Here is a 14,982-nt window from a genome sequence, read left to right as displayed (position 1 = left end):
GGTCATAGTGGGAGGAGCCAGTGCACACCAGGTAGTCATAAATCTTTCTAGAGTGCCCAGCCTCCTTCGGAGCCCGCTATTCCCCATGGTCCTTTCGGAGTTCCCAGCATCCACTAGGACGTCAGAGAAATAAATATTCTCTGCAAAGCAAATAAAAAAAATTAAAAAAAGTGTGCCATATGAATAGCTGCTAATAAATAAATAAATAATAAAAAAGGTAAAGCAGACAGTACCTGGTTCATTGCTTTGGCATATTTTATAAAGTATGTGCATTATCAGATCAAGGTCAACTTTTTCATCATCAAAACTGTGGTGGTAAGCTTTAAGGAGCTCCTGCTCCTCTGCACTCAGGTTGCTGCTGTCATCCTGCACCAGGGAGCTTTCATCCAGACTATCAGGCGCCAGAGAAGCACTACACCAACAGACCAAGAGAATGAGTCAATACTACAGCCCAGGAAATTAGAATCTGCCAGGTGGTGCTTAGTCTGGTCATCCTTGCTAGAAAATACAGGTTGAGTATCCCTTATCCAAAATGCTTGGGACCAGAGGTATTTTGGATATCGGATTATTCCGTATTTTGGAATAATTGCATACCATAATCAGATATCATGGTGATGGGACCTAAATCTAAGCACAGAATGCATTTATGTTACATATACACCTTATACACACAGCCTGAAGGTAATTTTAGCCAATATTTTTTATAACTTTGTGCATTAAACAAAGTGTGTCTACATTCACACAATTCATTTATGTTTCATATACACCTTATATACACAGTCTTAAGGTCATTTAATACAATATTTTTAATAACTGTGTGTATTAAACAAAGTTTGTGTACATTGAGCCATCAGAAAACAAAAGTTTCACTATCTCACTCTCACTCAAAAAAGTCCGTATTTCGGAATATTCCGTATATCGGATATTTGGATATGGGATACTCAACCTGTATTAGGACAGAGATTGCAAACGCTGAATCTAAGAATAACAAGCTGTATACCAATGGTTCCCAAACGCAGTCCTCAAGGCACTCCAACATTCCAGGTTTTAAGGATATGCATGTTTAGGCACAAGTTACTTAATTAGTACCTCAGTCAGTTTGATTATACCTTCTGTACACAAGCAGGGTTATCCCTAAAACCTGGACTGTTTGGGTGCCTCGAGGACTGCATTTGGGAACTACGAGATAATTACTGATGAAAAGTATTGTGAATTTATTACATTCTGGATTTAACTGGTAATTACTGCCAGCTCGCTGTGTGAGCATGCACAGTGCATTATGGGACAATAAATACACGTCCTAAGAAAAAAGGATGGCGATATAAGAAGTGTTCATCAACTAGTACAGAGTTTTCCAAACTCCGCCATTACAGTCCAGGTTTGAAGGATAATCGTGCTTGACCACAGATGACTTAATTAGTACCTCAGTCAATTTCACTTAACCATCAGGAAGCATGAATATCTTTAAACCCTGGAATGTAATGGTGGAGTTTGGAAAACTCTGTACTAGAAGTAAAAAAAAAAAGTCCTTTCAACGGAAAGCATAATAAACCATGTGTTGCATTAACCGGAGAAGTGTTACCTATAGGACTCCAACAGGTCCACAACTTCATTCTGTTCAAAGTGTTTAGCCCAGTCCAGAGCCGTCCTGCAAAAATACAACATATAATTGAGAAAAATAATCTCAGTGTTTGTACTGTTTTATATATACACTACTAGCCGGTCAAAATAACGGAACAACATAACAATAATGTCAGCACCAGCAGCTGTGCACGGCCGAACAGAGCAGCTATTGAATTGCTCCATCATGCACCATCTAGTCGCCACCGGCCTGCAAAACACTTGAATTTCCCCAATAGAGATACTGTACAGAGCAGCGTTAGCCATTTATTTTAAAGGATATGATAAAACTGAAAGTTTTTTGTCTGTACAAAGCATTTTTTTTTTTTTTTTTTTTAGAAACATACTTCTTGGGACTGTATATAAAAAAAAAAATAGAAATTTTTCTCTGTTTGTTTGTTCCAGCATCACGCAAAAACTACTGAATGAATTTGGACCGCACTTTCACTATTATATAGCTAAGTGACCTAGAAAAAAACTGATGTACAGGTGGAGCCATAATCATTTGATGCAGCTCAATCGCAAATGTGCACTCCCAGGCGATCCGGTGCCTAGCCACGCTACGGGAGTGCACAGAGACGCTCCCATTGTAGTGAATGGGACGCGTGCGCGTCCCAGATGCTGTGATGGGCGCGCCCCTGCACAGACAGAGCCATGATTACCATGGCTCCATCTGTATGATCTTGGTGTGACATCAAGGAGAGGCGCAATAAAGGAGAAAAACAGATGTCTGAGACTGGGAGCGTGCAGTGTGCAGGCTCCTCAAGTCCAAAATTAATTATCATAAATAAATATATATATATATATATATATATAAGATTTTAAACCTACCGGTAAATCTTTTTCTCGTAGTCCGTAGAGGATGCTGGGTACTCCGTAAGGACCATGGGGATAGACGGGCTCCGCAGGAGACATGGGCACTTTAAGAAAGACTTTAGGTATGGGTGTGCACTGGCTCCTCCCTCTATGCCCCTCCTCCAGACCTCAGTTAGAGAAACTGTGCCCAGAGGAGACGGACAGTACGAGGAAATGATTTTTGTTAATCTAAGGGCAAGATTCATACCAGCCACACCAATCACACCGTATAACTTGTGTATATACTAACCAGTTAACAGTATGAAAACAACGTAGCATCAGTCCAAAACCGATGAAAACTATAACATAACCCTTATGTAAGCAAAACTATATACAAGTCTTGCAGAAGTAGTCCGCACTTGGGACGGGTGCCCAGCATCCTCTACGGACTACGAGAAAAAGATTTACCGGTAGGTTTAAAATCTTATTTTCTCTTACGTCCTAGAGGATGCTGGGGACTCCGTAAGGACCATGGGGATTATACCAAAGCTCCCAAACGGGCGGGAGAGTGCGGATGACTCTGCAGCACCGATTGAGCAAACAGGAGGTCCTCCTCAGCCAGGGTATCAAACTTTTAGAACCTTGCAAAGGTGTTTGAACCCGACCAAGTAGCAGCTCGGCATAGTTGTAGTGCAGAGACCCCTCGGGCAGCCGCCCAAGACGAGCCCACCTTCCTAGTGGAATGGGCCTTGACCGATTTTGGTAACTGCAATCCAGCCGTAGAATGCGCCTGCTGAATCATGTTACAGATCCAGCGAGCAATAGTCTGCTTTGAAGCAGGGGCGCCAACCTTGTTGGCTGCATATAGGACAAACAGTGCTTCTGTTTTTCTGACTCTAGCCGTTCTGGCCACGTAAATTTTCAAAGCCCTGACTACATCAAGGGACTCGGAATCCTCCAAGTCTCGCGTAGCCACATGCACCACAATAGGTTGGTTCATATGAAAAGATGACACCACCTTAGGCAAGAATTGAGGACGGGTCTGCAATTCCGCTCTATCCATATGGAAAACCAGATAGGGGCTTTTATGAGACAAAGCCGCCAATTCCGACACTCGCCTAGCCGAAGCCAAGGCTAATAACATGACCACCTTCCAAGTGAGATATTTTAACTCCACCGTTTGAAGTGGTTCAAACCAGTGCGACTTAAGGAAACTCAACACCACGTTAAGGTCCCAAGGCGCCACCGGAGGTACAAAAGGAGGCTGAATATGCAGCACTCCTTCACAAAAGTCTGTACTTCTGGGAGAGAAGCTAATTCTTTTTGAAAGAAAATGGATAAGGTCGAAATCTGAACCTTAATGGAGCCTAATTTTAGGCCCAAATTCACTCCAGTCTGTAGGAAGTGAAGGAAACGGCCCAGATGGAATTTTTCCGTAGCAGCATTCCGGGCCTCATACCAAGAAACAGATTTTCGCCATATACGGTGATAATGTTTAGCTGTCACGTCCTTCCTAGCCTTTATCAGCGTAGGAATGACCGCAGGAGCACCATCATTTCCGCCATTACCTTGGTGAAAATCCTCGGGGCCGTGGAAAGCCCAAACGGCAACGTCTGAAATTGGTAATGACAATCCTGTACCGCAAATCTCAGGTACGCCTGATGAGGTGGATAAATGGGAACATGAAGGCATGCATCCTTTATGTCCAGAGATACCATAAAATCCCCCCCTTCCAGGCTGGCGATGACCGCTCTTAGCGATTCCATCTTGAACTTGAACCTTTTCAAGTATAGGTTCAGGGATTTTAAATTTAAAATGGGTCTGACCGAACAGTCCGGTTTCGGGACTACAAACAGGGTTGAGTAATATCCCTTCCCTAGTTGAAGCAGGGGAACCTTGACCACCACCTGCTGAAGATACAATTTGTGAATTGCATTTAACACTATCTCCCTTTCCATGGGAGAAGCTGGTAGGGCCGATTTGAAAAACCGGCGAGGAGGCACCTCTTCGAATTCCCGCTTGTAACCCTGAGAAACAATTTCCATTGCCCAGGGATCCACCTGTGAGTGAACCCAGATGTGGCTGAAAACTCAAAGACGTGCCCCCACTGGGGCGGACTCCTTTAGCGGAGCCCAAGCGTCATGCGGTGGATTTTGTAGAGGCCGGGGAGGACTTCTGTTCCTGGGAACTAGCTGTGTTGTGCAGCTTTTTATCTCTGCCCTTACCTCTGGCAAGAAAGGACGCGCCTCGTACTTTCTTGTTTCTTTGTGATCGAAAGGACTGCATTTGATAATGTGGCGCTTTCTTAGGCTGTGAGGGAATATAAGGCAAAAAATTTGATTTACCAGCTGTAGCTGTGGAGACCAGGTCCGAGAGACCTTCCCCAAACAATTCCTCACCCTTGTAAGGTAAAACCTCCATATGCCTCTTTGAGTCTGTCATCACCTGTCCATTGCCGACTCGCCTAGGAGAAATAGACATAGCGTTGATTCTAGAACCCAGCAGACTAATGTCTCTTTGAGCATCTCTCATATATAAGACAGCATCTTTTATATGCCCTAGGGTCAATAAAATGGTATCCTTATCTAGGGTCTCAATTTCCGCTGATAAGGTATCTGTCCATGCTGCTACAGCGCTACAAACCCAGGCCGACGCAATTGCCGGTCTGAGTAAGGTACCAGAATGTGTGTAAATGGACTTCAAGGTAACCTCCTGCTTGCGGTTAGCAGGATCCTGAGGGTAGCCATATCTTGGGATGGCAGCGCTACCTTTTTGGATAAGCGTGTCAATGCTTTGTCTACCCTAGGGGAGGATTCCCACCGTATCCTGTCCGTTGGCGGGAAAGGATACACCATAATAATCCTTTTGGGAATCTGCAGTTTTTTGTCTGGAGATTCCCAAGCTTTTTCACATAATTCGTTCAACTCATGTGAGGGGGGAAAGGTTACCTCAGGTTTCTTTCCCTTATACATGTGTACCCTCGTGTCAGGGACAGGGGGTTCCTCTGTGATATGCAAAACATCTTTTATTGCAATAATCATATATCGAATACATTTAGCCACTTTTGGCTGTAACTTTGCATCATCGTAGTCGACACTGGTGTCAGAATCCGTGAAGGTATCTGTGTCTACTATTTGGGAAAGTGGGCGCTTTTGAGACCCTGAAGGTCCCTGCGACATAGGGACAAACATGGGTTGACTCCCTGGCTGTTCCCTAGCTTCAGCTTTGTCTAATCTTTTGTGCAATAAATTTACATTAGCACTTAAAACATTCCACATATCCATCCAGTCAGGTGTCGGCGTTGTTGACGGAGACACCACATTCATTTGCTCCCCCTCCTCCCTAGGCGAGCCTTCTACCTCAGACATGTCGACACACGCGTACCGACACACCACACACTCAGGGAATCCTCTTATCTGAAGACAGTTCCCCCACAAGACCCTTAGGAGAGACACAGAGAGAGTATGCCAGCACACACCAAGCGCTATATGACCCAGGAAAAAACACAATAAACATGTTTACCCAGTAGCGCTGTTTATATATATATATATATACATATATATATATATATATATATATATATATATATGCGCCAAATTATGTGCCCCCCCCCCTTCTTTAAAACCCTCTTTCACCGTGGAATAAGCAGGGGAGAGTCCGGGGAGCTTCCTCGCAGCGCTGTGCTGTGGAGAAAATGGCGCTGGTGAGTGCTGAGGGAGAAGCCCCGCCCCCTCGGCGGCAGGCTTCTGTCCCGCTCAAATATACTAAAAAAATGGCGGGGACTCTTTATATATACAGTGCCCAGCTGTATATATATATATTTGCCAAAGAGAGGTTCATATGCTGCCCAGGGCGCCATTCCTGCGCCCTGCACCCTTACAGTGACTGCCGTGTGTGAGGTGTATGGGAGCAATGGCGCACAGCTTTACTGCTGTGCATTACCTCAGTGAAGATCATGTAGTCTTCTGCCGCCTCTGATGTATTCTTTTCTTCTCATACTCACCCGGCTTCTATCTTCCGGCTCTGCGAGGACGACGGCGGTGCGGCTCTGGGACGGACGGCTCAGGTGAGACCTGCGTACCGATCCCTCTGGAGCTAATGGTGTCCAGTAGCCTAAGAAACAGAGCCTAGCATTAAAGTGGGTCTGTTTCTCTCCCCTCAGTCCCTCGATGCAGGGAGTCTGTTGCCAGCAGGCTCCCTGAAAATAAAAAACCTAACAAATATACTTTCTGAAAGGAAACTCCGGAGAACTCCCTGTAATGCACCCAGTCTCCTCTGGGCACAGTAGTAAACTGAGGTCTGGAGGAGGGGCATAGAGGGAGGAGCGAGTGCACACCCATACCTAAGTCTTTCTTAAAGTGCCCATGTCTCCTGCGGAGCCCGTCTATCCCCATGGTCCTTACGGAGTCCCCAGCATCCTCTAGGACGTAAAAGAAATATATATATATATATATACACACACACACACAGATGGAGCCTCCGTTATCTTTGCTGGCTGAGGCGTTAGTCGCGATCAGGCATATGCAGGGTGCTTGGGCGCAAGGAGATTTGCCTAATCGTAGGGAGGCGCACAGAGTGTTTGGCGTTACCTTTGAGTGTAATAGCTGCGATCATCCACCAAAGGTCGCTTTTTAAAATCACCACTGCACATGTGTGTGGTCTCCATTAAAATACAATACTGACCTGCAGCGTAAGTACTACTTTACTGGTGCATCTCATTCCGCTACAATATGCTACAGTATGTCAAAGTGTATTACAGTATAGACAGTACAGATGCAAACAGTACAGTAAATACAGACGTAAACGAACGTGATAAAGCCACAGTATAGTCCATTGACATTCGGAATATGTGAGCATCCAGGTCCTGCAAACAAATCAACAAATAAATAGTAGTGTATACAGATGCAAACGAACGTCTTACAGGTATGGCCTATTGATGTTAGGTATAAGTATAATGGGGAGAGATAAAAGCTCCTCCCTAAGGTCCTGGATGCCAAATCACTGTGCTTAGCGTCTCTGTACAGTATTTTCTATTTGAGTACTGTCAAAGTCGAAAAATATTGTAGAACACACAGCACGTATAAACTGCACACACATGCCCACTGCGCGTGCACTTGTTCTGACGTGCGTGCACATATCCGCAATTTGCGTATGGTCGCTCCCACGGACCTGCGCATCGGCGCGTGGTATGAGTATTTACGGCAGAGTTTGTGTACGCATGGAGAGCCATCAGAACACATTACATATTTAATCCAAATAGTGCACAATGTACACAGTCTCCTTGCACCACATCAGAAAGTTATAGCTGTTTAAATGGTTGCAGAACAAAGGGATTCACCTTTACAGGATAAGAGGGGACAGACTAAGGTTATAAGGTGGTATTTGGTATCCAGCTGTAGGGTATTTTAAGGGTAACATTCCGGTGGTGGTCTGCGGAAGATCGCATGTTCCTGCGGATAGTTATGTGCAGAAGCAGAATATAGATATAAACTGTATTTACTGTATATTATGTATGTGGCGGGAATCCAGAGGAGACCACCCACAAGAGCAGTTGAGAAAGACATCGCCTACCTTTTCAAATCAACCTATGACCTCTCCTGTACTGTAAAAGTGCATCCCTGTGTCCAATGGACAAAGGGATTACAGTATCCATTGTATTGCTTTTGGAAGACTTGTATAAATAAAGCCTGCTGCAGAGCGGCCAGGCACAAGACTCACAACGTTATCTATTTGATTACGGAGGACTGGACCAGGAAGCGCACGCGAATATTCTCACGTATGTACTTGACTTGTAGCCATTATTCTGTTATATATATTGTTTGTATTGTAGTGTATAATTTGTATTGTAAACCCCCTTTCAGAAATAATCCACTGTGGTGTCGGAACCCAGCGGTTAATCACAATTGGTGTCGTGTGCTCATTGCCCTGCTAAGGTTTAAAGTGTATTATTATTATTATTATTATTGCATTGCATTGCTGTAGAAGGTGTTAAGTGTATCTCTGGGTGTGTATGCGCTGCGAGTACTTTGTACCGTCAGCGCGGCGTGTGTACGCAAAGTCCGTACACTACGGAACCCTTTTACGCTGATAGCGTAAAAGGTGCGTAGTGTGAATTAAGTATAGCGGCCACAGCGGCTAAAGGTTTAAGTTGTGTTTAAGGTATAGCTTTAATTCCTGTAAAGATAATCAGCTTTATCAATTGGGGGCATCGTCCGATTTTCCCAATTTTTCATGCTTAACAGGTCACAAGCAGATATAATCCATCAGCATAAGGGTGGACAGAAGGTATCCTACGTATCCTTTTTCTTGGTCGGTGGATACACTGAAAACCCTACTTAATTGCTGATTAGATGGTGTCTGCTCTGTATGGTTTGTAGGGATGCTGGTAAGAACTCGTAAGGTAAGCAGGAAAAAAAAGCTATTTAAAATCTGCAAATTTATTTTTGTCGCCAAATGCGTACACAACAAAAGCGTACACCCATACTCTGTGCATACTCTCACACATTGTTGCCATAACATTCAGATTACTAGATTCGTAATATAAACAAAGGAAGGAAGTGTAAAACACAAACGCAGTCTGGCCTAGTTATAAAGGTTTATACAGAAAAGAAACTGTGTGGCGTGTTAAGTGAGCAATTATAGTTAATATTGCTCACATTTATAGAAATTGTATGATTTGTGCTATTGCGGATGTACGGTTTTGTACACGTGTCTCGGACAAGGTACGGAACTGCACACGCGGCGTAAGCATGGTCGCGTGTTTACGCAAATTGCGTAAGAATACGGTCGCTAAGTACAAATTACACAATAGTTAGTTTAGTTTAAAGGTGAGACAGTAGCCACGCTACAATAACACAAGATTGTCCAGCTTCCAAAGTTTAGTATAAAACCCTTATTTACTGTATTGCCTCTGGGAGTAAAGCTGCTTGTCTGAATGAATGATAATTTTCTGTACAGAAAAACCAAAGTGTAATTGAGTGAGCGAACGCAGGAGCGAGTGGAAATTTGAACCACGGAATTTGGAATCTCGGTGTGTGGTACATCAAGTGAGTGGAGACTTGGTGGCGTGAGGCGGCTGACTCACGTTAATATAAGGTTTAATATGTAAGTCGTGAGGAGACTTACACAGGAGCGTGGTAGGGAATTGTGAAGTGTTGTGACCCATATAGTTTTTTTATTATACGCTCCGGCTGAGGTTTCGCAGCCTGAAAATCGATTCCAGTGGTCGTACGGCAGATAAGTAATAAGTACTTATACGCTGTGCGATTGGACCACGCGTTTGTGGGTGCGATATATAGCGCAACGTGATATACTTTTTACGAGCTTTTGCGTAAAAGCGCGCTATCAGCGCTGTATAGAACATACGCAAGCGTGATTTGTGTATAATAAAGTACATAGGGAGTTTTCGCTGGTCTCTCTCAGGAAAATCTCCAACGGCCGATACTTTACTGGAAAGGGTAAGTTATTCCTAAAAACTTCCAGTAAATATAGGTCACATAGGGCCCTAAGTTGGGTACATTGCCTTCGCTATCGACAGTGTATGGCAGTACTGGCCAATGTGGGCGGTGAGCGGGTGAAGAGCGCTCAGAGAACTTTCAAAGTTACCTTATATTGAGTATTTTGGTGTTTGTGGGAAAAGGCCCACAATTATAGGAGTCAGTTGCTCAAGTAAGGGACGTTTAACCAGGGTTCAGGTTGTAGAGCAGCGGCCCATGGGGTCAGCGGAGTTTAAAGGAAAAAGTATTGAAGACTTTTTGTCTGAATGGGAACGTGTGACTGACAAAGATAGGGAACCATTCCCTAAGGTGGGCAGCTTTGAACCAGAGGTACTGCAGAATGTAAGCAGTAAAATATGTCTTCAAAAATCCAGAAAACAAAGGATTAGACATAATGATTGTTTAAAATTATGGCAACAGGAGGGGGATATGCAAAGAGAACAAATTCGCAAAGCAGGTTCAAAACCTAGCGGGAATGAGAACACAAACACACCAGTGTTGACATAGGTCGAAGGGGAAGAGATGGCTACAGTCAATGATATATCCGTAAACGATAGTAGTATGCAAAAACAATGTATTAACCCTAATTTTTGCAAGATGTATCCTGTTTTGAAGTCTTTTCCAGGTTATAGGTCACAGGAAGATGAAGGATCCAGCCAAATCGCAGCTCTCCTCCAAGCAGCCACTTTGCAGGACAATCAGGTGGGGTCTGTCCAACTAGGTAGTGCAGTAACAATATTGCCCAATGAAAGAACTGGTGAGGTCACAGCTACCGGTAAGTGTAAGACAGCTCATTGCACAGAGACAACAACACCTCACAGTAAACAAATCAGGAACGGAATGGTAGAATTATACCCTATCTTGGGAACAGTAACTCCCAATGGGGGAACCGATAGTCAGGGAGTAGTCCTCACCAGGAATAATGCAATGTATTGCCCGTGGCCCAGAGATGAGCTGCGATCAATCATTTCAGAATTCCCCGACCCTCGGAAGGATTTAGCTAGATGTCAGAAATTTATCAGAGATCTGGGTAATGCGTATGAACCGACAAACAAACACTGGCGGATACTTTTGAAAGCGTGCCTACCCCCTAATATTGACACCCAAAAAAAAAATGTATCACTGATTGTAGATTAGAGTCGGATAGTCTTATGACTGACAAACACAATCAGGAGAACTTAGAGCAAATTAACAGGCAACTAGAGTTGTATTTCCCCACAACTGTTGTGGAGTAGAATTTTCTCCATAAAGCAGAGGGAAAATGAAATGACATCTGAATATTTCCATCGGGCCCTGCAAATAATGGATACATGGGGGTATCGGATACAGGGAACGATACGAATTACAGGGAGGTGGCTGTCTCTTTGCTAATGGACGTACTCGATAAGACAGCAAGGGACAGAGTACAAACATCTTTGCCTAATTGGAGAGGAGTCACAGTAGCTTGCCTTAGAGAGTGCGCAATTGTACACCACAAGAATATTGTTAGGCGTAGAAAACAACAGGAGGAGAGGCTGAGGATTGAAAGTATACAGGCTCTTACACCAAAGTCTCATCAGCCTAAACCCTAGACCCCTGCTGTTTGGAAAAGACCGAGAACATGCTAAATTTGTAGGAAGGAAGGGCATTTTGCCAGAGATTGTAGGTATGGTAGAACACATAGCCAATATATACCCCTAGACAGAGAAAACAAGCCACGTTATTAAACACATAGACGAGATCAAGGGACATATAGTAAGGAATCACGATACAGTATAGAAAAACACAGATTCGGTTAATGGGAAAAACAGAATAAATGCAACTTTACCCTTTTGACAGAACTTACTGGGGTTAGGAGGAGGCCTCTAAACTTCTGCTTCTCTCTCTAGCAGAAGTGACCTCTAAGTAACTTAACAGGAGTTTTGTTAGAGATGGTATACACATAGAGTGCTCCCACCCAGGAAGCACAAAATATGTTAGATACCCACGAAGACTAATGTTGCATTTCACCGTTTTAGATGCATGTCCATCACAGGTAGAGGAAATTATCTCAAAGATACCGGTTTCCCTATGAACTTAGAATGGACAAGACACTGGATTGATAGCTGGGATAGCCCCAGTAGAGATATAACACACATAGAATTTTTTTTAGGGGAACAGACCGATTAGGGAATCATTCCCCGTAGTGCCCAATCCAGATGTCAAACTTTGTAAAATCTTCTTTGCCTCTACAAACTTATCTGTTACTAAACTCTACGATTTGTCTTCAAAGTTTCCTCTTCATCTCTTAAGTTCACCGACAGGATTACAGTTCAAACGTCACATGCCTACTCGGTCTTTTCAGGGTTCTGCCCAAACCCAGTATATCTCACTAGCATAGGGACACCAGTATCAGTGTGCCTGGCCATGCACAAAGGGTGAAGAATGGGAATACTGGTGAAGGGAGACTGTGCATAGATACCGATATACATGATGGTGTGACTGCCTGATGGTGAATGCAAATCTGACAAATTTTCTTTTTATTATTTCCCCTCTCTTTTCACTTTCCAAAGATGGTTCACTTCACACAACTGATAATACACAACAGTTAAACACATTGAAATGCAAGATTTATGTTCCCTACAGAAAGGTCGCTGACCCAGAGAGAACCCGTGACAAAGAGCAGAGTGTAGAGAACATCGTATCACTGGAGTGTCTGTTCCGGGAAGGTCGAGAGGCAGGACTGTTGAGACGGCACCTGAGCGCAGAGAACACCAAGACCAGAGGCGGTTGTCGCACCAGTTTTTTTATTTCCTCCATCCCCCACTACCCTCCTTCTCTTTCTCCCCCTTCTTGTTTCCCTTCTCTTCCCTTAAGATGGACTTACCCCAAGAGACTGCGTTCCGGGTTCTCCTGTTAATCCTGATGTTGACCAGGACAGTCTGTTTCGGTGAGGGTCCCAGAGGGGTCGAGAAGGGATCTGGAGTGGGTTCTAATGGCGAGGATGGATTTGTAGAATCTCAAGAGCAACACATCACTCGAGCAAAGGCGAGTATCAGAAAGCGATCTGGTAGTCAGGGAGCTCGGAGGCACTGTGAAGGGTTATTGGCTGAGGAAAATTGCATTTGTAGGAATTGTGAGAACATAGTCGAGGATGGGTGCATCCAGAGATGTCAGTCCAGCCTTAATATCAACATGGACCGTCATCCATTGAGTGATTACCACTCACTAGTGGGTAAGGTCTTAAACCAGACAGAATGCTGGGTGTGCTCACAAGTACCTCAAGGTCAGAGCAAGTCAGGATTAGTACCGTACCCTTTAGCAATAGATGAGGTACTCGAATTACGGGGTGGGAGACCGGTGGACAAGAAATTCAATATTTCTAGGCCCCCTAGTTTGAAGCTCCAGTATCATGTAGATAGATCCTTATTATGTTTCAATATTTCCAATTACCGAAAACCGGGAAATTGGGAAGTGACGTGGAATAACCAGACAATGGCCTTTTCGCACAGAGCTGATAGGATACCCATAGACTCTGAACTTGTACGCCAAATAGCCAACAGTGAAAGGTATTATCGGTATAGGTATACTCGAGGAAGCAAGACCATGTGGGTTGGAGAAGTATCACCAGGGTACTGTGCTCATATCATCCAGCCTGATACTTGTACTGAGCAGATGGGAGAACTAGGGATGGGGTTTTTCACTTGGAAAGTTTGTAATATGGTAATGTCATATTCTGTCCCCTATGTTCTCCCCGATGATGCCTATTTCATATGTGGGAGGAAGGCGTATAAGTGGCTTGCCCCGAACTCAGAGGGATTGTGTTATGTTGGAAGAGTGTTGCCAGAGGTCATGACCATAACCCATGATAAGATGAAAGATGTTCACCGCAGTACTCAGGCTCCTTATACTCATACTCACTATGAACACATCGTCAAGAGACACCTCATAGAGAGGACAGAGCACGTAGCCTCTGATTTGATCCACGAATCCACCGGGATTCAATTCCTTCTCGCATTAGATATCACCCGTACTGCCAGAGGAATTATAAATTATAGGTATATCCATGTGCTAGCGAACTTGATAGATAATATCACTGAGATGTATGACGACACCTTCAGGTATACGGGAAGGGAGTTACAAGCTTACAAAACGGAATTGATCCAGCACAGGATGGTCCTTAATTATATCACAGCCGTGACAGGTGGGTACTGTGTCACTTTGGCAACTCAGTATGGTGTGAAGTGCTGTACGTATATTACAAACAGCACTGACGACCCCACGGAGATCATCGATCAAAAGATGGACGATATCTTGCAGTTGAAGTGGGAGTTCCGGAGGAGACACAACCTTACCCTAACCGCTGTGGGTAATGAGCTGACCGGCTGGGTCTCATGGTTGAACCCACGAAATTGGTTCTCAGGATTAGGAGAGTGGGCTCAAAATGTTATTATGAGTGTAGGAAAGTTTCTCCTTTGTATCCTGGGAGTCGTCATAATTATTGGCCTGATATTTAGGTGTGTTCGAATTCTGACGCAGCGCAATCACAGCACAAATTTGATGAGTTTAAGGAGCGACGGCATTGTTATAGCAGCAGATTTAATTTACGACCCATCCATACAGACAGTGTTATGATAAGGATTGCAAATGAATTCCATGGCCTGTTTCTTTCACCCGTTTTTCCTTTGTCTCCCCCTCTGCCCAGATACACCCATCCGGAAAAAGACATCAGCCCTACCCAAGAATGTTTATGAAAATGTTATGTGAATGTATTTTAGATATGTGTCTTATCTTCATCTCTACAACCTTCAGTTAATGACACACATAGTCGACAGGTGATATCCACATATACTAGCACTCACATATGTTCCCCCTCCATGTATCATCAACTAAATGTGCACCCCATTTGTTGGAACAAGAAGCCGAAAAGAGCTCGGTAGTGTTTGTCGGCCCACTTACAGACCCTTAATACGGGATAAGAAGGATTTAATGTATACTTCGCAATACCTCGAAGCTTATCTAAAACATATACGGCACGATGATACATGCCCCTCAGACATGGATTCATACAAACATGCTTTTTACTATCCCACTAGGTCCTACATTTCCCGCC

The 14,982-nt window shown here is 44.0% G+C and overlaps 1 protein-coding gene across 1 annotated transcript in view; it reads right to left on the bottom strand.

Annotated features, from left to right (window-relative positions):
* Positions 1 to 14,982, bottom strand: part of YTHDC2 (YTH N6-methyladenosine RNA binding protein C2) — a 408,514-nt gene that overhangs the window by 161,779 nt on the left and 231,753 nt on the right. The window contains exons 13-14 of the mRNA XM_063964142.1: positions 1,583 to 1,648; positions 234 to 412 (exon numbers count right to left, since the gene is read on the bottom strand). Of these exons, the coding sequence (XP_063820212.1) occupies positions 234 to 412; positions 1,583 to 1,648 (245 nt within the window). The remainder of the gene's footprint in view (positions 1 to 233; positions 413 to 1,582; positions 1,649 to 14,982) is intronic.

Source organism: Pseudophryne corroboree, chromosome 1, assembly GCF_028390025.1.
Source record: "Pseudophryne corroboree isolate aPseCor3 chromosome 1, aPseCor3.hap2, whole genome shotgun sequence".
In the NCBI taxonomy this organism is placed as follows: Eukaryota; Metazoa; Chordata; class Amphibia; order Anura; family Myobatrachidae; genus Pseudophryne; species Pseudophryne corroboree.
Note: the sequence above shows the minus strand (reverse complement) of the source record. Positions and strands in the feature narration are given on the sequence as shown.